The 22,822-nt window shown below is 43.3% G+C and overlaps 1 protein-coding gene across 6 annotated transcripts in view; it reads right to left on the bottom strand.

Annotated features, from left to right (window-relative positions):
- Positions 1 to 22,822, bottom strand: part of PDE8A (phosphodiesterase 8A) — a 150,049-nt gene that overhangs the window by 1,588 nt on the left and 125,639 nt on the right. For 3 of the 6 annotated variants that reach the window (XM_087429000.1, XM_087429003.1, XM_087429005.1), the window contains 7 exons: positions 21,846 to 21,894; positions 21,464 to 21,599; positions 19,714 to 19,912; positions 16,096 to 16,313; positions 14,291 to 14,423; positions 11,342 to 11,509; positions 964 to 1,093 (listed from right to left, as the gene is read on the bottom strand). In XM_087429000.1, coding sequence (XP_087285126.1) covers positions 964 to 1,093; positions 11,342 to 11,509; positions 14,291 to 14,423; positions 16,096 to 16,313; positions 19,714 to 19,912; positions 21,464 to 21,599; positions 21,846 to 21,894 — 1,033 coding nt within the window. Of the gene's footprint in view, positions 1 to 963; positions 1,094 to 5,804; positions 6,081 to 8,581; positions 8,777 to 11,341; positions 11,510 to 14,290; positions 14,424 to 16,095; positions 16,314 to 19,713; positions 19,913 to 21,463; positions 21,600 to 21,845; positions 21,895 to 22,822 lie in introns of those variants that run through there. The other 3 variants (XR_015551638.1, XM_087429001.1, XM_087429004.1) reach the window with 3 other exon arrangements.

The following is a 22,822-nucleotide window of genomic DNA, read 5'->3' as shown; positions in this document are numbered from 1 at the left end:
CACCTTGGGCCTGGGAACCATGTCAGGAACAAAGTGTAGTGAGCCTCCAACCTTATGGCAGTGCCAGGAGCCAGGCCCTGACTGGCTCTGCTGTGTGTCCCCCCACAGACTGCCACATGCTTCACTTACACCGTCTCCTCCCACCAGCATCGCAGCCTTGAGGGCATGGGCGGGGAGCAAGCCAGTTGACACATGAAGAAAATGGGGCATGGAGGGGCCACGTGTCTGATCTCAGTCCCAGAAGCAGTGAGCTCGAGAGTCTGCAGTCTGGCCCCAAAGCCTCCACTGGCTCAGTCCTATTTCCCGACCACAAAGCCCCTCCCCAGCCCTCCCCACTCTGCTCCCTATGAGATGGCCGGGGGGGGGGGGGGGGCGCGCAAGGTGGGCAGCGGGTGTTGGTCTCCTGCCGACCAGATCTGGTGTTTATCTGCCCTGCAGCCCTTCTCCCAAGTGCAGCCCCCAGGGCAGGCAGAGCAGATGCCTGGGGAGCATTAGTGAGGCCTCTTCTCTGAGAATCCTCTACTTTCTCGAGCCAGGCTCCTCTGTGCACACTGAAGGGTAAATGAGAGCGATGTGCATTAGTCAGAGACCAGCCCACTCTCGGGTCTGCTATGGAGGGAGGCCCAGGAGAAGCTGGGAGAACAGATGGCAGAAGGGCTCCCACAGGAACACTGTGGGGGTTTGGAGTCCACGTTCATGGTTTTGAATCCTAGACTCTTTACTACTAGCTGTGCAGCCCCAAGTTCAGTTCTCTCATCTATGAAACTGGCATAACCGTCTCCCCCTGGGGAGGTGGGCAGCTAGTGAGAAAGTGCACAAAGAGCCCTCAGTGATGGCTCATTTCTTCTCCTCAGTCTTTCTTGAAAGTCTAAGCCCCCAAACATATTCTAGAGTCAAAGACACTATTTGCTACTTAATAGGCGGTTCCCCTTATTTAGGGAAATATGCTCTAAGAGTTCTTACCGTCCCAAGCATCAAACATGTCTGTGATGAAGTAGTCAATGAAAGAGATTTGGGATTTGGGGATGCTGCAGGTATTTCTGTCAAAAACTGGCATCACCACAGGTAAGTCCTTCTGCTTCTCTTCATCAGTCTGCAACGCAGAAAATGCCAGAATGACGACTCCAGTATCTGGCTCCACTCCACCTAGGAGCAACCCCCCCCCCCCCCATGGAGCCTCTCCTGGCAGCCCAAGGAGTTTGTGGTTGAGAAGCCGATCAGAGCACTAGCCAGCAAAACTGGATCTGCCACCAGGTACCAAGCTGTTCCCAGAGTGGGGACTGCTCTGTGCCAGGAGGGCCTGACACTCCAACCCAACCCAACCAACATTTTCAACACCTGGAAGCCTCCCTCAGGAAGATTCCAAACGGTATCTGTAGTGCACGAACACACGAGTTAGCCACCACTCTGCTGCTCCTGTCATAGCTCAGCCATCCTCCTACCCAGCAAGTGTCAAGGGCCTGACACCAGGGTTGCAGTGGTGAGTGAGAAACAGCCCCTTCACAGAGAAGGTCTGGTGGCTGCTTCTCATCTTGGGCCACATTATTTTACTTGAAAAGGTTCTGAACACCCTTGAGATCCCTGAGGTAAAAAAAAAAGCTCTGAGATGAAGAGTTTTTATGTACTTTAGTCAAACTCTTCTAGAACATCTTTAGGATTCCAGCGAGAACAGCAAAGAACTGGAAATATAATTAAGATCCTAGGGGAAAGGATAAGTTTATCTCGAAAGATATAATGAAGCTTCTTGGTCTTTTCTTCATAAGGTCTCACTTTCACCAAAGGGTCCTAAAGCAAAGGGTGAGAGGATGCCCCCAGGGTGGCAATGAAGCAGAGCGGTTTCCTGGAACGAGATGGGAACTCGGGGGGTCTGAGGGTGCAACGAGAATCACTGAGAGGTTCCTGCTGGAGCCAGGGAGCCAGTGCTGAGAGTTAAGGTCAGTCTCACGAGGGGCAGGATGATAAGGGGTGACTGAGTGCAGAATCAAGGAATGTGGGAATGGGCTGGGGTGGGCAGCTCAAAATGAAATGTGAGCATTTCAGATAGGACCCTAAAATATTTGGGGCCAGGTAAGGGGCTGATGGCTGAAGGAGCTGCTGTCCTGGACACCAGCCTTTTCCCCCTCATGCACAGGTAGAAGGGGTGGAACCATCACTCTGGGGGGATCCCTCTGTTTGGAAGGCATGGCTGTCCTCAGGGGCACCTGGATCGTTTATTCCCAACTGTCAGAGCAGCCTGTGAGAGCCCGAGGTATAGGCTGCCCCTGCTGGGCAGAGAGAACTTTTTGACCCAACATGGCCTTCTCTGGAGGGCCTGTCAGTGGGAGCATGTGAAGGTTCTCGGTGAGGCCCATGTAGAGCAAGGGCTAAGGACAAAAGGTATGCAGTGGTCTCTGCCATCTGCCAGAAGCCCAGCTTTGACGGCCGAGCTCTGTGGGCCATTTGGGGCTGTGGATGTGCTGTTCAGAGAGTGAAGGACATGTCTTATGAGTGGCCAACAGTGGGACAAGAATTCAGATGTTCAGCCGAATCAAAAGAAACATACTCTTGGGGCTGGAAGCCTGTCCCCTCCTAACTCTTACCCCTGGAACTGTTCCCAGGGGGCAAACTAGGGGCCCGCCTAGTACTGTTCTTGACAACTGGCCAGGAGCTACTTCCTCTGTTCCATTCCACTTCTATCCTGCTGTCTTTGCTGAGGCCTGGCAGTCACCAGCAGGGCTGCAGGGACTGGTTAGCAGTTATGGCCACCCTGCCCCGCCAAGAGGTGGATCCAAGGCCCAAGTCACTTGGCCCCACAGCTAAAGGCAGGTGACTTCCCCTGGAATTGACAGTGACTCACAACGGCTCTCAACATGGGATCTCCACCTGAGAGGAGCAGATGACCTTTGGGGGTTTTCCTAGGATGAGACTGGACGTAGCACAGTGCTGCTAAGAGGCACTTATGCTAGGTGAGTGCTAATGGCGCTGGGGACAGGTGCCAGGAAAGAGGCCCGTGCTCCCTGTTTTCAGATGGACTGTGCTAGACTGTGGGGACGGGCAGAAGCCAGCTGCTCCAGGACACACATGCTTGGCCAGGACTGCTCAGGCCAGGGCAGAGACTATTCCCACCTGTTGCTGGGCCAGGAGAAGACTCCAGCAAGTGTAGAAGATAGGATCAGGGTGCTTTGGTAGGAGGAGGAGAAGAAGGGAACATTGACAGTCTCAGCCTCTGCCGGCTGGTGAAGCCTCTGCTGTCAGGCCACAAGCTGGCAAGCCCTCCCCGAGTGCTGTCTCAGAAAGCGCAGGGTCAGCTCCACAGAAGTCTCTGCCATGACGTGCACTGGAAGCGCGCCTCAGGTTCACAGCCCACTGGCCTGTCTAGCTCAGACAGCGGTGCCTCAGGGTGAGTGTTCTCCTGCCATTCCCTCCCTGGTCACGCTCTAGACCAGCTGTCTTGGGGCAGCCATCGCAGAAGGTCAGTCAGCTCAGCTGTTCATGGCTCCGGAGGCTTTTCTGTCTGTGCTGCAATCCAGGCCTGCCCTCCCCATCCACACAGAAGCAGCTGACTTGTTGAAGGTCAGTGAAGACCCTCATGCTCACATTTCTTCTCTTTGGCCCAATGTGACAGGTGCATGGAGCATACAAGGCCCTTCTTCTCTCCTGGAGACTACTGTTTGCCAATGAGATCATCTGTGGCCATTGTTCCCATCTAGGTCACCTATGAGAGCTCTACACCTGCAGATGCTTCCTTTCTGGGACCCAATCCATGGGGCAGGGTCTACAAGTTTCACATTCCACCACTGCCCAAAAGTACAATAGGACAGACTGTCCAACACCTCAAAGAAAGCCAGATGTGTGGTACTCAAGCCCTATCCCCCAATTCAGTTGAGCTGCCCCCCCTAAAGAGAGAAACCAGAGATGCCATTTCACCTGGTCTCCAGGCTTGGTACTCTTGGTACCCAAACTACTCAAGAGAGTGTGGCTGTGAGGAGTGGACTTTTAATAGGCAGGTTCCACCTAACCCCAGTGAATACACGAAGAAACTGTGATTTAATAGCTTTAACATTAAAGTCCAAACATCAGAGTGACATCAGCAAAATGGCAGATTAGGATGCCCCTAGTCCTCCTTCCCCCATGGAAACATCAAAAACCAACAGACTGGCTAAAATAACCTTATAAGAACTCTGGAAAACAGTCAAAGGTCTACAGCAACCAAGTGAATGCCCAATCTCATTCACAAAAGCCACATTCAAAATGGCAGGAAATGTCAAAATGGTAGGAAATGCATTTTTTACTCGTGTTTGCCTCACCCCTTCCCTGGCACGGTCTTGGTCTGCAGGAAGCAGCAGCCCAGTTCCCAAATGCTTCCCTCAGACTGGAGGGAGTAGAGCTGACCTTATTTACAGCATTCTAACCTATCTGGGGGCTGCCTGAAGGACTGGTCTCTGTTTTACCTAACTTGGCTCTTAGGTGGAAAAGCAATGGCTACTGTTTGGGAAAGCTACATGGGGATGACAGAGATGCAGGTGCCTGGGGCAAGATATTATGGGTGGAGACATATAGTACACAATCTAAGGCCCCAAGGAGAAGCTGGGAGAAGACTCTCTGAGGAATTAAGACACTCAAAAGCAGCTGTATATATATAGTGGAATTGAGAAGGCCACACACAGGCCCAGGCACAACATGCTCAGAAAAGACCTGAGGAGACCTTAAGCTTTCACACTTGGCTAATCCCAAGGCCCAGAGCATGCTCAGCTAATTAGTAAAGGACTTTTCTGGCACAGAGCCAAACTAGGAGAGGTGGCTATTTTTTCTAATGTCCAATTTTCAACGAAAGAAAATCACAAGGCCAAAGAAACAGGAAAACATAGCCCATTCAAAAGAAGAAAATAAATGGGCAGAAACCCTCCCTGAAGATTGGACTTATTAGACAAAGACTTTAAAACAACTGTCTTAAACATGCTCAAAGAGCTAAAGGAAATCAGGAAAATGATACATGAACAACATGAAAATATCAACAAAGTGACAGAAATTATAAAAAGGAGACAAATAGAAATTCTAGAGCTGAAAAATACAGGAAATGAATTGAAAAATTCACTAGAGGGATTCAACAGCAGATTTCAGCAGGCAGAGGAAAGAATCAACAAATTTGAAGATGGGACATTTGAAATGATCAAGTCTGAGGAGGAGAAAGAAAAAAGAATGAAGAAAAGCAACAAGAGCCTAAGGAACTTAAGGGCAACATCAAACACACCAATATATGCATTATCAGAGTCCAGAAGTGAGAAAGGAGCAGAGATTATTTGAAGAAATAATAGCCAAAAACTGCCATGACTTGCAGACATGAATCTACAAATCCAAGAAGCTAAACAACTCCAAGTGAGATAAACTCCCAAAAAACCGTACTGAGACACATTATGACCAAAGAGTCCAAAGCCAAAGACAAAAAGAGAATCTTGAAAGCAGTAAGAGAAAGGGGACTCATCACATACAAGAGAGTCTCAACAAAATGATCAGCTGATTTCTCAGCAGAAACCTTGGAGGCCAGCAGGCAGTGGGATAATTACATAAAGTGCTAAAAGAAAAAAACCTGTCAACTGAGAATTCTCTATGTGGCAAAGCTGCCCTTCAAAATGGAGCAATGAAGACATTCCTAGATAAACAAAAGCTGAGAGAGTTCATTACCACCAGATCTGGCCTACAAGAAATGCTAAAGGGAGTCCTTCAGGTTGAAATGAAAGAAAGCTAGACAGTGACTCAAAGTCACATGATGATATAAAGATTGCCAGTAAAGGAAACACATAGGCAAATATAAAAAGCAGTATTATTATAATTTTGGTTTGTAATTCCACTTTTTATTTTCTACAGGATTTAAAAGACAATGGGGCTGGCCCAGTGGCGCAAGTGGTTAAGTGCGCGTGCTCTGCTGCGGCGGCCTGGGGTTCGGTGGTTTGGATCCCGGGTGCGCACTGATGCACCGCTTGGCAAGCCATGCTGTGGTGGCGTCCCATATAAAGTGGAGGAAGATGGGCATGGATGTTAGCCCAGGGTCAGTCTTCCTCGGCAAAAAGAGGATGATTGGCAGATGTTAGCTCAGTGCTGATCTTCCTCACACACACACACACAAAAAAGACAAACGCATAAAAATCAGATCTCTGTTAATGGGTACACAGTATATAAATATATCATTTGTTACATCAACAACAAAGTGGGATGGAGAGACAGCTGTATAAGAGTTTGTGTATATGACTGAAGTTGGTATCAATTTAAAGTAAATTGCTATAACTTTAGGATGTTATATGTAATCCCTATGGTAACCACAAAGAAAGTATCTATAGAATATTAGCAAAAGGAAATGAGAAGGAGATCAACCATGTCACTACAAAAAGTCAAATAAACACAAAAGAGGCAGTAATGGAGGAAATGAATATAAAGCTATAAAACATACAGAAAATAAATAAAATGTTAAAAGCAAGTCCTTCCCTATCAGTAAATTTGTAAATGCATTAAACTCCTCAAGCAAAGACATAGCTGGCAGAATGGATAAAAACATGATCTAACTATATTCTGTCTACAAAAGATTCATTTTAGATCTCAGGACACAAAAAAGTTGCAAGTGAAAGGATGGAAAAAGATATTCCATAAATAACCAAAGGAGAGCTGAGGTGGCTATGCTAATATTACACAAAATAGACTTTAAGTCAAAAATTGTTACAAGAGACAAAGAAGGACATTATTTATTGTTAAGTGGGTCAGTTCACCAAGAAGAAATAACAATTACAGGCACACCTTGTTTTGTTGCACATTGCCTTATTGTACTTTGCAGATAGTGTGTTTTTTACAAGATCCTCCACCAACAAAAGGATTAGAACTCGCTGACAGCTCAGATGATGATTAGCATTTTTTAAGCATTGAGGTATTTTTTAATTAAAGTATGCACATTGTTTTTTTAGATATAACGCTATAGCACACTTAATAGACTGCAGTATAGTGTAAACATAACTTTTATATGCACTGGGAAACCAAAAAATTAGTGTAACTTGCTTTATTGTGGTGGTCTGGAACTGAACCCACAATATCTCCGAGGTATGCCTTATTAGCATATATGCATCAAACATCAGAGTTCCGAAATATATGAAGAAAACATTGACAAAATTGAAGGGAGAAACAGACACTTCTACAATAATAGTTGGACACTTTAATACCACACTTTCAATAATGGATAGAACAGCCAGTTCAATGAGGAATAGAGGACTTGAACCAACTGGACCTAACAGATATATACAGAACATTCACCCCACAACCGTTAGAATACATATTTTTCTCAAGTGCAAATGGAACATTCTCCAGGACAGGATATATGTTAGGCTACAAAACAAGTCTAAATAAATTTTAAAAGACAGAAATCATACAAAATATCTTTTCCAATCACAATGGAATGAAACTGGAAACCAATAACAGAAAGTAAACTGGAAAATTCACAAGTATGTGGAAATTAAACAGTACACCCTTAAACAACCAAGGAGCCAAAGAAGAAATCACAATGAAAATTGTAAAATACCTTGAGACAAATGAAAATACAACATACAGAAAGATATGTGATAGAGTAAAAGCAGTGCTAAGAGGGAAATTTATAGCTATAAATGCCTACATTAAAAAGGAAGAAAGCTCTTTAATTGACAACATAACTTTACACCTTAAGAAACCAGAAAAAGAACTAATTAAACCTAAAGCTAGCAGAAGGAGGGAAATAATAGGCTAGAGCAGAGATAAGTAAAATAGAGAAGAGTAAAAGAAATAGAGAAAATCAACAAAACCAAAGTTTGCTTCTTTGAAAAGATCAACAAAACTGAAAAATATTTCGCTAGATTGACCAAGAAAAAAGAAAGACAACTCAAATAACTAAAATCAGAAATGAAAGTGGGGACATTACTGCTGATTTTACAGAAATAAAAGGATTGTAAGGGAATATCATGAACAACTGTGCACCAACTGAACAAATTCCTAGAAACATACAACTACTAAGACTGAATCATAAAGAAACAGAGAAGCTGAACAGACCTATAACTAGTAAGGATATTCAATTAGTAATAAAAAAAAAACCTCCCAACAAAGAAAAGCCTAGGACCAGATGGCTTCACTGGTGAAGTCTACCAAATTCTGAAACAGAATTAACACCAAACTTTCTCAGACTCTTCCAAAAAATTGAAGAGAAGGGAACACTTCCTAACAATCTGAGGCCAGCATCACCCTGATACCAAGGCCTGACAAAGACACTGCAAGAAAAGAATAGACTGATATCCCTTATGAATACCTATGCAAAACAAAAATCCTCAATAAAATACTAGCAAACAGAATTCAGCAGCATCTTAAAGGATCAAAAACCATGACCAAGTGGGATTTAGTCCTGCAATGCAAGGATGGTGCAGCATTTGAAATCAATTGATGTAAAACACCACATTAAAAGAAAGACGGCAAAAAATACACAATCATCTAAAATTGCAAATTTTGCTATGTATATTTTACCATAATAAAAGACAAAAACACACAAACCAACAAAACCCGGCTAAACTGCTTCCCCAAGTGGTTGTAGCATTTTACACACCTATCACTGATGAATGAATTCCAGTTGCTCCACATCTTCATGAACATTTGGTGTTGTCACTCTGTTAAATTTTTAGCCATCCTAGTGGGTGTGTAGTGGTATTTCACTGTGGTTTTAATTTCCCTGATGACTAATGATGTTCAGCACTTTTTCATATGCTTATTGGCCACTCATATATCTTCTTTTGTGAAGTGTCTGTTAAAATATTTGGCCATTTTTAATTAGGTGTTTTTATTATACAGCTATAGTTCCTTATATATCCTGAATACAGTCCTTGTCATATATGATTTGTGGATATTTTCTTCCAGTGAGGCTTGCCTATTAATTTTCTTGGCTGTTTAGATGAGAGTAATTTCTGAATTTTGATAAGTCTCATTTATCAAATTTTCTTTCTTTTTTTTTTTTTGTGAGGAAGATCAGCCCTGAGCTAACATCCATGCCAATCCTCCTCTTTCTGATGAGAAAGACTGGTCCTGGGCTAACATCTGTGCCCATCTTCCTCCACTTTATATGGGACGCCGCCACAGCATGGCCTGATAAGCGGTGCACCGGTGCATACGCGGGATCCGAACCTGGGCCACCAGCAGCAGAACGTGCGCACTTAACCACTACGCCATGGGGCCGGCCCCAAATTTTCTTTTTTATGGTTGTTGCTTTCTGTACCTAAGAAATATCTGTCTCCTTCCAAGTAACTGAGGATATTCTCCTGTTTTTCTCTAAAAGCTTTACGGCTTTAGGTTTTGTATTTAGGTCTATGATCCATTGTGAAGTGATATCTCTCTATGATATGAGGTAGGAGTTGTGGTTCATTTTTTGTTTGATAGAAATACCCAACTATTCCAACACTACCTGCTGAAAAAATTTTCCTTTCTGCACTGATTGTATAAACATGGTCTATATATGGGATTTCTATTCTGTTCCATCATATATTTGTTATCTTTATGCCAGTACCACACTGGCTTGATTACTGTTTAAATTCTGAAGCCAAACAGTGTAAATCTTGCAACTTTTTCTTATTCAAGTTTGCTTTGCTTATTCAAGTCCTTCATATTTCCATATAAATTTTAGAATCAGTTTGTCAATTTTTACAAAAAAATCCTGCTGGGATTTTGATTGAGATTGCACTGAATCTATACATCAACTTGGAGAGAACTGTACCTTAACAACATTGAGCCTTCCAATCTGTGGACATGGTATACCTCTCCATTGAGTCAAGTGTTCTTTAATTTCTAAGCAATGTTTTGTGGTAAAGGACTAACTTTCTTTTGTTAAATTTATTCCTAATTTTTGTTTTTTACTGCTATTGTAAATGAGATTGTGTTTTAGTTTCATTTCCCAGTTTTTTGTGGCTAGTACACAAGAGACAACAGACTTGTATAATGAGCTTGTGTCCTATGCTATTACTAAATCATCACTATTATTAATGCTAGTAATTGTCTTGTACAGAGTTTTCAATGTAAAAAAAATCATATCATCTGCAAATAGAAACAAATTTATGTCTTACTTTCTGTTCTTTGTACTTATTTTCCCTTGCCTTATTGCAATACCTAGAACTGCCAATACAATGTTGAATAGAAGTGGTAAGAATGGGTACCCTTGCCTTGTTTCCAGTCTTAAGGAGAAAGTATTCAATATTTCAACATTAAATATAATGTTAGCCATAAGTTTTTGCAGATGCCCTTAATAAGGTAAGTTCCTTCTATTCCTAATTTGCTAAGAGTTTTTATGATGAATGGGTGTTGAATTTTATCAAATGTTTTTTCTACATCTACTAAAATAATCATATGATTTTTCTCATTTATTTAATTAGTATGGTGAATTATAATAATTGGTTTTTCTGATATTAAACCAACCTTGCATTCTTGGGGAAAACTATTTGGTGTTGATATATTATCCTGTTTATATACTATTCAATTAAGTATCTCTGCATCTATATTCATGAGGATAATGGACTGTAAATTTCTCCTGGTATTGTCTTTGTCAGGTTTAGATATCAGAATGATAATGGCTTCATAAAATGAGTTGGAAAATGTTCCCACTTCCTCTATTTTCTGATACAATTTGTAAGACTGGCATTATTTCTTCCTTAAATGTTTGACAAAATTCCTCAGTGAAACCATTTGGATACAGAATTCTGGGTTGACCATTTTCTCCTAACAGCACTCTAAAGATGCTGTTCCAGGGTCTTCTGGCCTTCATAGCTTCTGATGTGAAGTTAGAAGACAGGAGCATCGTTGTTCTCTTATAAATAACACGTCATTTTTCTCTGGCTAACTTCAAAAAATTTCTTTATCTTTACCTTGTAGCTGCTTGACTAGGACATGCCTGGGCATGGGTTAGAGTTCACTGGGTTTCTTGAATCTGTATGTATGCCTTTCACTAAATTTGGAAAAATTTTAGCCATCATATTTTCTAATTTTGTTTTTCTGCCCCAGAAGAATTTTTTCTACCCAGAGAGAATATGAAGGGCAGACAAAAATATAACAACATCTTTAAAGTGCTATTAGGAGAAAACTGTCAACCCAGGATTCTATATCCAGTGGAAATATCCTGCAAGAATAAGGGCAAAAGAAACACATTTTCAGATAAGGGAAAACTAATAGAATTCATTACTAGTAAGCCTATGAAATGTTCTTCAAGGACAGAATTTCATTCAGAACTCTACTTCCTAGTTTTAAGTCCATTACCTCTTATGGTATTATGGTGTTTCTATCTCACTCTCTCTCTTTTACTTAAGGAACTTAAGAGGCTGAATCTTACCTGAGAAAAATATTCTTCTGAGATGCGTGCAGCCCACTCAATGCACTGTTCTAGGGGGCGGCAGGGATTGGACACATCAGCACACTTAATCAGCATTCGTTTGATCAGAGTCCGGTTCTCTGGAGTCCTGAGCATAGTGTTTATGGCTTCTTGATCTTTATCAGTTTCCTAAAACATGAGTGGAATTCAAAGCAATCAAAATGGGTCCCCTGGTACCAAGCCCTGTCTTAATGGTATGGTCCCACTGTAAGCACAACAAGGCACTGTCCAGGATCTACAAGTTAAGGGTCTCACAAAACAGAATGCTGAGGATACTCTGAGCATTGAGCTTGGCCCCTCACTTTACAAAGGGGAAAACCAAGGCCCAGTGAGATTCCAGCAGGACCCTAGGAGTAGAAGGTAGCACTGGGGGTTGGTGTATCTGCCCTTCCCCTTCTTCTTGGCTCTTTCTTCTCTTCTTCTCACTCTAAATATTTCTTACAGTTGCCTTTTCTTTCTATTCTACTATCTCTAATGCTCTCCCTTGATAAGAACTCAAAGACTGGTTTTATCTTTTATTAAATTTACTAAAAAGAGTGTGAACTGAGAAAATAAAAGGCTTCTCTGCCCTCACAACAAAGAAAGTCTTGTGGTCCACCAGGCTCCCTGCTTCTCATAACCCAGTCCCCAACCCAGCCTTGTAATAGGTGTGATCATGGGAATTAGTTGTCAGTGTACCAAGACTGTCAGATACAGTGATACTTCCTTAACATTATCTTAACAGTTTATGGTATACAAAGGACTTAACAGTCATTCCCTTTTGATCTGCACTCACAAAAAGATCTTGTGGTAGGTATGAAATGCAGTATTATTTACTATTACATTTTACAGATGAGGACACTGGGACTCAGAAAGGTGAAGAGACTAGTCCAAAGCTATACAGCTGAGTGAGGATAAGAAATTAAGTTCTACCTTTAGCACTGGGCTCTGTCCATTCACAGTACCATATGCTTGTCTGATTCACAAGGAGCCCTTCTGGATATGGATTCTCAATCCATGGTATAATGGACCCTCTGAAGCAAATGTGGGTTGGAAGAGGAAGTACTGGGGCAAAGAGCACTGTTAAAGATGAGAGGAAGCAAGCAAGTCTCCTCATTCTAATTCTGTGCCCATCAAGCAAATTTCTAAGAGTCAGTCACGTGATTTCAATGAGTAATCGCCGTAGTCCAAGAAGGCCTGATGGTCCCATCTCAGTGGGGAAAGATCTGCCATCAAGATGGGCAGGTGGCATCCTGAGTCTAGGCTGCCTAGTCTCCTAGAGAGTGCCAGAATGGACACTACCAAGGCTGCCTCAGTAGTTTTTCTTGCTCCAAGTGTCCCACTGCCAACCAGCTTTGTGCTGACCTTTCTCTCTTCAGATGTGTTAATACTTTCAGTTTGACTACAGTTCAGTACGGCCAGTTGGAAACGATTTTCTTTCATGTTACTTTGTCCCTGCTCTGACCCACTGGAGACTGATTTCCAGTCTCTCAGATGTACCCCCAAGTACTGACAACCGAGATGAGAAATGCGACTGTCAAGTGGAATAGGATTCAGCTGTGTCTGCGAACTGCCCAGATAGATAGAGGAAACCAAGTCTGTGAGGTATGCGGTCTCTTTCTGTGGCATGGGGTCAGCCAGAAGCAGTGGCCCAGGTGACAACCAGCCCTATCCAGGATGGCAGAGCAGGAGCCAACAAAAGGGGCTGGTGTGGGTGCTTCTGCATTGAAGTCCTTGGAAAGGGAGTGAAGTCAAAGGCAGGCTGACAAACTGAGAGAACAGGGAAGGCTGAAGGGAGCAGAGTTCTCAACAGGTTTCAACTCAGGCTAAACAGGAACAAGTGTGAAGGAGTAATAAGCTAGAAAGCCAGGGACAAACAAAGGCCATGACCAAACAAATGAGTTGCAGAAGTAAACTGGAGTTAGAATTCAAGGAATTGTGATCCTATCCTGATAGGATAAGTCATCTCTGTGCACAGTAAAGATTCTCAGGATGGTGACAGGAGTTGGGGAGGAGGGCAGTGGAAAAGGCTGTGAGCTGGTGCCAAGATGTTCAGTGCATGTTGGGTAGATGGTAGGGCAGACACTTGGGCCTCAAAGGAAGAGGTTTCATGAAAGAACATATGCTCTAGGTGCTGATCTCACAAGGAATCTAATATCATAGATACCATTTATTAAGTGCCTATCTTGTGCCATGCCCATCAATCCGATGCCTTGAGATTTATTATGCCCAGTCTACAGACAAGGAGTTGGTGAAGCAGAACTAGGATGCAAACTCAGATCTGTCTGCTCCCTCAGCTGTGGTCTCCTGCCTGGCAAGAGGTTTAATGTCATCCTTGCCAGGCAGTTGTGGACTCCATGCCTCAAATCCAGAAATTAGGGGCAACAATAATGTCACCCTTGTGACCAAAATACAGTCCTTCCCAACCACCACCCTCCTGTGACATAGACCAACAGAGGATAGTTTTTGCTACCACAGAATGTGCACAGTGGGGAGTGGCTGGTGAGAGACCTCAAGAGTTCCAACTGACCCCAGAATGCCTGAGAAGAGGGGAAGGGGACAATTGTAAGAAAGGGTGCAGGAATAGTCCACCTGTCTAAAATTAGTTTATCTAAAACTTGACTCTCCCTTCAGAATTTTCACATCTATTTTTGGATGTCCTATTTTTTTTCCTGCCAAGTTTTTGTACTTTAAATAATTTCTTAACCACTGGAAATTAAATTCAATGATCCCACTGGGGGAACCCTTCCATGGCTCAAAACCTTTCCAGGTTTTGAAATTAGTTGATAGTTTAAAAACTACTTGCATGGTGTTGATCTCTTTTGGTTTTCTACTTCTGGCATTAATTTGATATCCTAACCCATGTTTCCCCACAACACATAGGGATAAGGGCCCCAAACATAGGTTCTCTTTGCGATTAGTTTCCCTTACCCCATTTTTTTCTAGTGTTGCCAAGGGCTTGTTGATGCTGTTGACAAATTTGTTGACATGCTCGAAGTGCTTTGTCATTTCTGTGGCTAAGACCATGTCGATAATACCCTGGCGCAGGGTCCGATAGTCATTCCTGTTGTAGACGACAAACAAGAAGATGCTACAGTTTATTGATCCAGACCAGACTCCTGAAAACAATCTTATCTAGGACACCTGTCTACTGTGGCCAAAATTTGCACATCACTGGAGGTCAGTCAGAGGGCACACTTTAAAAGAATGTGGAAGTTATAGGTTAGTGGCTAGATTGTTAGCAAGGGGAATCTGAACCCTAGTTAACTAGGGTTAACTAGTTAAGTTAACCCTAGTTAACTTAACCCTGGTTAACTAGAAGTTAACCAGAACCAAACAGATGCTTATGGGCAAGACTTTACAGATGCAATGTTCATGCTGTTGTCCTTCTGCAGCACAGGCATATAGTTCTTAGAAGAAAATAAGGTAGAACACAGCAGGTGTAAACAAAGCCAGCTCTCTTCATGAAGACAGATCTGTGGTCATGAAGAATGTATCCCACACAGAGGTACCTTGAGACCCATCAAGTTTCTAGTGCCCAGAAACTTAGAGGGCAGACCTTCTGACAGCTGAGAAAATCACAGGGAGTCTTTAACACCTTTTCTTCCAGCCCTTGTTCTTATTTACATTTAAAAATTCACTTTTTGAGGATGCAAACCATATAATTAAAAGTTCAAAAGGTATAAATAGCATGAAATGAAATCTCTATTCAACCTCTTTTTTTCCAGTCACTCTGTTTCTTTCCCTGGAGACAACCGAAGTTATCAGGGTCTCATGTATTTTTCTAAAGATAGCTGTTATATATACAAGCAACTATGAATAAAATCTACTTTAACTCTACCTCTGAAATTCTAGAACATGGCAAAAGGAAGGTTCATAAAATCAGGAATCTCCTTTTTTAAAAATTCCATATAAAACTTTCCTTTAAAAATCCAAATTAATAAGTATTCTTCATGGCAGAACACTTTTTCCTTCCTCCTGATATTTATGAAGTCCTGACCATGTATTAGGCATCACGCTAGACAATGAGGGTACAGAGATGAATGACAGACATATGACCACTGTGATCTTACAGAGCTTAAGAATCCAATCAGACATTAGACAAATAATGAAAAACGATTATTTAAAAATGTGGTTAAGCGCTATGAAGGAACTTGAGACTGAATAATTAGTGTGACAGGTCAGGAAAGGCCTCCTCGAGGAAGTGACATGTGAACAGAGACAATGATGAGAAGTCTGTTGGGCACAGGAGGGCAGAGGGGAGTGTTCCGGGCAGAAATGTAAGATGACAACTTCTCTGAGTCTATAAAAGCTCAAGATGTTAGCATTATACTTTGTCCTCTTGAAATGTCAAGAGCTGCACCTTGAAAACATTGTGCTAAGTAAAAGAAGCCAGTCACAAAAGACCACATATTGGGTATGCTTCCATTTATATGAAATGCCCAGAACTGGCAAATCTATGGAAATGGAAAGTAGATCAGTGGTTGCCTAGGGCTGAGGGAGTTGAGAGGAGAATGGCGAGTGACTGCTAATGAGTTCAAGGTTCTTTTGGAGGTGACGCAAGTGTTGTAAAATTGATTGTGCTGATGGTTGCACAACTCTGAATATACTAAAAACCACTGTACACTTTAAATGGGTAAACTGTATGGTATGTGAATTATATCTCAATAAAGCCCTTAAAAAAAAAAAAGAGAGAGAGAGAGGAACCAACATACTTTCCTACTCATTGTTCTTACCTCTCCAAGTTTTTAAAGATATTGCATTTGTCATCTCTAGTGGTCAGCTGGAAGGCCAAGGCCGCATGGTGGCTCTCCAGCACAGCAGTGTCATTATACAAAATGGCCAGCTCACTGCCAGCATTACACAGGAAGGAGTTGGTTCTCCCAGGGTGGTCCACATCGTGAACAGTGGCTGCGATGAGGGCGGCTACCTCATCAACCGGATCTAAAGTTTGCTAAAAACAAGAGAACTTTTAAAAACTGAGGCATGGCATTGAAAGCAAGGAAGCCTTCTGTATCATTTTCTTTCTGCCCTATTACTTTAAGGTAAGAATATTTCAGATTTCTGAGAAAAGCATACTGTTGAGCAAATCCAGTTTCCTATTACACTCAGAAACAGTTATATCTTGGCATATGTTTATTAGGAAAAATTATCTGATTCTCAGTCTCACCTAAGTTAAGGACTTACCAAAATACAGGGTGTCCTCAACAGATAAGAGTCACCTCCTCAGCCAGTCTGACTCTAGACCCATCACAAAAAAAGGTCCTTAGTCTGACATATTGACTTAGACTAATACAAACTAATATTACTAAATAAAAGAGAAATAATTTTTTAAAATATGCATCACTCACATTATTTGAGGGTTGGTCTACTTTTCTCCCCCCTTTTGGTGCCATCTTTTGTCAGGTTGATGTCAGGGCTTTATGAGTTTGGTAAAATGATCTGGAAGTTTTCCTTCTTTTTCAAGGTTCTGAAAAGGTTTTATGTAACATGGAACAATTCCTTAAAGGGCTCAAGAACTCACCTGTCCATCTGGATGAGGAGCCAGATTTTTTTTTTTTTTTTTGAGGAAGATTAGCCCTGAGCTAACATGTGATGCAAATCCTCCTCTTTTCACTGAGGATGATTGGCCCTGGCCAGCATCCGTGCCCATCTTCCTCTACTTTATGTGGGACACCACCACAGCATGGCTTGACAAGCAGTGCGTCGGTGTGCGCCCGGGATCTGAACCTGTGAACCCTGGGCCGCTGCAGCGGAGCGTGCACACTTAACCGCTACCCCACCAGGCCGGCCCCAGGAGCCAGGTTTTGAAGAAATTAGTTGATAGTTCAGAAGCTACTTCCACGGTATTGACCTCTTTTGGTTTTCTAGTTCTAGCATTAATTTGATTCAAAATATTCCTTCTTTCTTTCAATTTTTTTTTTTTGGGAAACCATCTATTTTAAGGCTTTTCAATTAGTACATAAGTGCATGGTACTTTCTTCTATCATTTTCCATTTCAGATGTGTGTATTTCTGAGTTTTCTGTATTTCTTGATTAGGTTGGCTAGAACTTTATTTTCCTAGTTATTTCAAAGAACCATTTTGAACTATCATTTTGCTCTTCCCATTCTGTAGGTTTTGATGTATAGGTTTCTTATTTTGTTGTTTTCTAAATAATCTGTTATTTTTGGTTTTATTTCCTTGTTTATCCCCAAATTATTCAAAATATTTTCTCGTTTGTAATGGTTGACATTTTTTATTTAACCTTTAGTTATAAAATTCTAGTTTTATTATGTTGTGGTTAGAAAATATAGCCTATGAAATTCTAAAGTTTATCAAGACCTTCATTGTGTCCTAGCATAAGATTATTTTTGGAAATATTCTATAGACACTTGAAAAGAAGGTGTATATCTAATAAATCAGTCTTGTAAATTTATTTAAATTGAAATTCAATAATTTTTAACTTTAAATGGGTTAACTGTATGATGTGAATTGTAAGTCAGTAAGTGCTATTAAAAATTAAGTTAGCTTTCTAAATTTATATTCGTATGTTATCTATAGAGTAGTTCAAAAGCAACAGTTACAGCAAAAATTAGGTTGTCTTTATATGCTGCACTACATTGATACAGACGTTCCTCTCCTGCCATTTGTTTTTGTACTTTATAAAACAGTCCTCTCTCCGGACTCTAATTCTACCTACAGTCTTGGTCATGATCTTTCTTAAAAATAGAAAAAAAAACAGGGAGCAGGGAAAGGGCAACTGAAGGTCTGACCTTCAGGCAATGATGCCTGGCTGTGTCATTCCTCATGAGACCCTATTTTCTTAGATACAAAACCAGTAGTTTCATTCTTCTGCTCTCAAATACTTCTAAAAGTGAAATGGCCATGCCACTGGAGCTCCCTGGACCCTTCGTGCCACCTTATGATGGTTGTAGAAGGAAATAACACAAATACGTTGGCAAATCTAGTTGCTGCTTCAAAAATTTCCCCAATGAAATAATTTATAACATGAAAGCTTTCTTAGGGAGCCTGGTGTGGGAGTGGGCAATGAATAACCTTCCTTGTATGGAACCTTTCTTCTGTGAGGCTCTCCTTACTGTGGCCTATTCCCATCCCCCTCTCCTGCAGCCTCAAAGCTGGAGCTAAAGCTGCTCAATGGCCCCCGGCAGACCCTGAGCTGTTCTGATTGGCTACCAGTAGGTGTCAGTGGTCACTGCACCTAATATTTGCAGCCCTATGGAGTCATTGAGTTAATAGTCCTCACCCTTCCTCCACTGCATTAACTCGGTTGAGCGGGGCAGGCACTGGGGATACAAAAGGAGCCTGCTGTCCAAATAGAGTGGATGGACCAGTAAGTAGGCATCAAATACAGTAAAATCATGAGCATGCCCAGGAGGGTATGGGAATACAGAGGAGGGGCACTTAAGTCAGTGCAGGGGTTGGAGGCCAGTCCAGGGAAGGCTTCCTAGAGGAAGGGAGGCTGACATGGATCCCCGAAGGACAGGTGGAGGTGTGAGGGAAGCTTCAGAAACTAAAGTGGTTTAGCATAGCCCAAACATGGCCTGTGCCAGGGAGCTGTGAACACCATACTGTGGAGTTTTAAAGTTTGAATCCTGTAGGAGATCGGAAGCTGCTCCTGGGACCGACATGGTTCAGAAAGCTCATGTTGGCAGCAGTGTGAGTGTGCTCCATAGGAGCAGGGTAGTCAGGAGTTCTCATCTGGCACAGTCTAGATGAGAAATGATGGGGCCCTCACTGGGACAGCAGCAGGGCACTATAAGGATGAGATGATTCTGAGAACATTTAGGGGTTATAGTAGGCAAGGTCAGATGATCTACCAGATGTCGAGGGCTCGAGGAGAGGAAAGATCTGAAGGTGACTCCAGGATTCTGATTCGGGTATCTGCTTGGATGATGGAATTCTAGACCAGGTAGGTAACTCTGGGTGGGAGCAGTGCTGGGCAAAAATGATGAACTTGGTCTCAAACCCTGCTGACTTTCAGGGACAGGTGGGGGCCCTAAAGCGCCAATATCCAACAGTTGGTTGGCTGTACTTGTCTGTAGGTTCAGTGAGACGACCAAAACAACAGTCCTATCTTGTTCTTGCTGGCTTTCTCCCCAGGGACCAAATCCTGCTCCTTATACGCCCATAGATTGGCGGGGGCCATGTCATACATTAACACCTCAACTCCCCAGAGCCACGGTGTGGCCTCCGGCCTGACTTCTCAGACAGCCACACCCTTCCCAGGCCAGGCTGCACACGTGCCGGGGCCATTCCTGAACAGTCACCCTGTGTAGCAACTGGGTGGAGGCAGAGGCAGCAGCCTGCCCCACGGTTCCTGCCTGGTAAGCACAGAGTGCAAACACAGCTCACCTTTATCCTCTCTTTGCAGAGAAAATAGGCAGTGGCATGAAGGACATCAGCAGAATGTGTAGAATTGTGGTAGGGGTTAGAAGAATGATAATTGGCTTCAATAATTTGTAACCAAGATCTCAGCGTTGTCTCGGAGCAGTTTAAAAATTCACAGATTCCAAAGCGAGCGAATATTTTGAGACCAAGATAAATCAAAGGCCTGTAGAGAAAAACATCACAACATTAAAACAAAGAAATAGGCAAAATGTTTGGAGCCCTGAATGGGTTCAGCTCCAACAAACAAACCCAAGCCAGACTTCAGAGAGTGTGCAGGGCAGCCAAGAGGGGCTGGCCCAGCAGTGCTGTCCTCTCTGTTGCCCTTCCTCCTGGTAGCCTACACCAACCTCGGCTGGAGCCCAGTTCCAATCCTGGCGTCAGAGCTCTTGTTTGGTGCTCCCCACTGGCTGTGGTGAGGTTTGCTCACTCTGCCCTTCTTGATTCAGACTCTTGCTTGCACTAGTGGGTTCCTCAAAATCAATGTGTCGCCACGCTAAACCTGTGCCGCCTTGAACCCTATCCTCTCCTTTGGACTTGCTGGACCTATGTCATTGGCTAGATGTCCTGCCTAGAAGAAAATAACAGTTTGTGATGACCACATATGAGCTAGACACTGTCACATGTCATGTAATGGTCTCGACAATCTGGAGGTGGGTGTTACAGTATGAGGAGGTTTCCCTTAAGAAGGTGACCAACTGGCCACCAACTCAGGCCCCTCCTTGAGAAGCCACCTTGATCCAGCATCTGGCCTTTGGCTTGGAAGGTCAAGAGACTTGGTTCTGCTGAGGCAGTATCCAGAGATGATCAGGCTCATAACACTTAAACTGACCTTGGCCTGAATCACATGGATGTAAACCAGTATGTAATCCAGGTGCTCAGATTCACTTGCCATGGGAGTCTTCTTTTCCACTCTTCTTACCCGGGTGGGGTACATGGAAGAGAATGTATCAAAAGGTTGACGCACATTGAGCAAAGGGCAGGTGTTATGTTGGGGACAGTCACCCAGACTGGGATGACACCTGATGAGTCATCCCGTGCCCCAGAAGAGCACACTTTTCCTGCAACTGCCTTCTGTCTGCCAGGTTCAGGGCCTCGCAACCCTGAAGGGCAGCCCTGGCTGGCATCAGCTCTGTGGACATCCCTCTCCTGTGTGCCAATCCATCACACTCCTTTGGTGAATGCTTCTTTTCCAGCAAGGTACAAAAGTGAAGGTAAAATCCCAATCCCACCCCACTATCTGTGATCACACCCACATCAGGAGGACTGGAGTTCTGGGTGTCCCCATGCCTGTCACCAACACAGCAACCAAGATCTGGGGACAGCTCTTATCAAATGTGTGTGTTTGTATATTTCTAATTTTTAGTTCTAGGCTTGGAGTGGGGCTCCTTGCTGCTATTTCAACATACCACTACCTACAGGAGAAATTAATATCCATACTTTACGGAAAAAAACCCTCTGCTCTTTGGAGGTTAAGTCACTTGCCCAGTTTCATGCTTTCCATGAGTCTGCTGTCTCCACAGGAGTCATGATCAGGCAGACTCTCCCCTGCTTCTCACTGATCCCCTCGCTGAGGCCTAGGCCCCGCTACTCTTTCCTGAGCCTCCCTCCCTGACCAGGAACCGGCTCTGTGCAGAATCCACACTCCCTGGGTGGCTTTCTCCACACAGGCCCTTGGAATTGAGCTTTCTGTCTGCTGAGCTCCACAAGGACTCACCTTTGATGAGTGGCAGCCTCTAGTTCAAAAATATCAAAGTCCCAGTGTTCCTCATTTTCCATGGCCCGAGCTATCCGTGGTGGGACATCGTGAAGAGAGATGGGAGTGATTATACTGTTTGAAACCTGTTGAAGATCTGTAAAGTGATGTAATTTGGAAAACAAAATTAATAGGCTTTATAGTATTAACTGTTTGTTCCTTAGAGAGGACAGTACCGCTTCAGGGGACAGTTGCTTTGTTTTTGAGGTTTTACGACATACTAAGAAACTTCTTACTGATGAGAAAATTATCTGAAACCTTTTATCTGAAAAATCTATTTTCATCACTTAAGCTTGACTGTAATATTAATAGTGATCCAAAAAATTAAAAAGGAAAAACTTACGTTTTGTTGAAAGAACATATTCATTCCCAGACAGTCTTCGCAAACCATCCTGATAAAAATCAAGGAAACAAGAAAAAAAGAAGTCACAACTATTCTTTACTTCTCAAAAACCCTAGGACAGTTGATCCCAGAGGACAGCTAGGGGCAGCCCTCTCCATCACTGCACCCAAGGCTCCCCCTGTGATCATCACTGTGCTCAAGCACTGAACTCAGCCACCTACCGAGCACACAGCCTGATGCTGGGATGGACTGGCTCAACTCAGGGGCAGGGGCAGCACCAGGGAGGGAGCTCGAGAGAGGCCCCACCTAGCATTCCTGCTGGCATTCAGGACTCTGGTTTGGTTTCTTAGGGACAATTCCCCTCTGTCCTCAACCCTTCCCCACCATTTTCCTGCCACCCTCCTTGCCCTAATGGACACCAGACTTCCTCTGGAAAACTAGAATCTTCCTTGTCCTCTAACTGCTCCGGCCAGCGGACTCAGTGTGAGAGCTGCTCCCAGACCACCGCCCAAGCCCCTCAGTGGCTTTCCTCTCAGCCCTGATACCCACCGTGCCTCTCTTCTCCCCTCACCCCAGGACACTACCCCACCTCATCCTCATCATTTTCACCCCTCACCTACAGGCTGGAGGAGCGTCTGTCTCAAATAGGCAAGACCACAATTAGACATCATCATCACTGGGAATCACTCTACCGTTCAGATTACTGCCTAAAACCTTATTTTTAAGAAATCATGTGACTTCAGAAAGCAAGAATTGGGAGGGGAGGTGAATTTTATTTTGGACCAAGACAAAAGGTGACAGATAACGATGGAATGATCTGTTTTCCACAAAGTTGTTCTTCCCTTGTGAGACCTCTATACTAGACGGGTTGGAGGAGGCATCTGGAATGCCTCAAGAGCCCGTGGTACGAAGCCCCTTTCTAATGAAATGGTCCCAAGCCCTTCTTTCCCGTGAAGTCACCAAACCTGTGTAGGATG

The sequence above is a fragment of the Ceratotherium simum genome, chromosome 3 (assembly GCF_057802395.1).
Source record: "Ceratotherium simum simum isolate JZ-2026a chromosome 3, ASM5780239v1, whole genome shotgun sequence".
Taxonomy (NCBI): Eukaryota; Metazoa; Chordata; class Mammalia; order Perissodactyla; family Rhinocerotidae; genus Ceratotherium; species Ceratotherium simum.
Note: the sequence above shows the minus strand (reverse complement) of the source record. Positions and strands in the feature narration are given on the sequence as shown.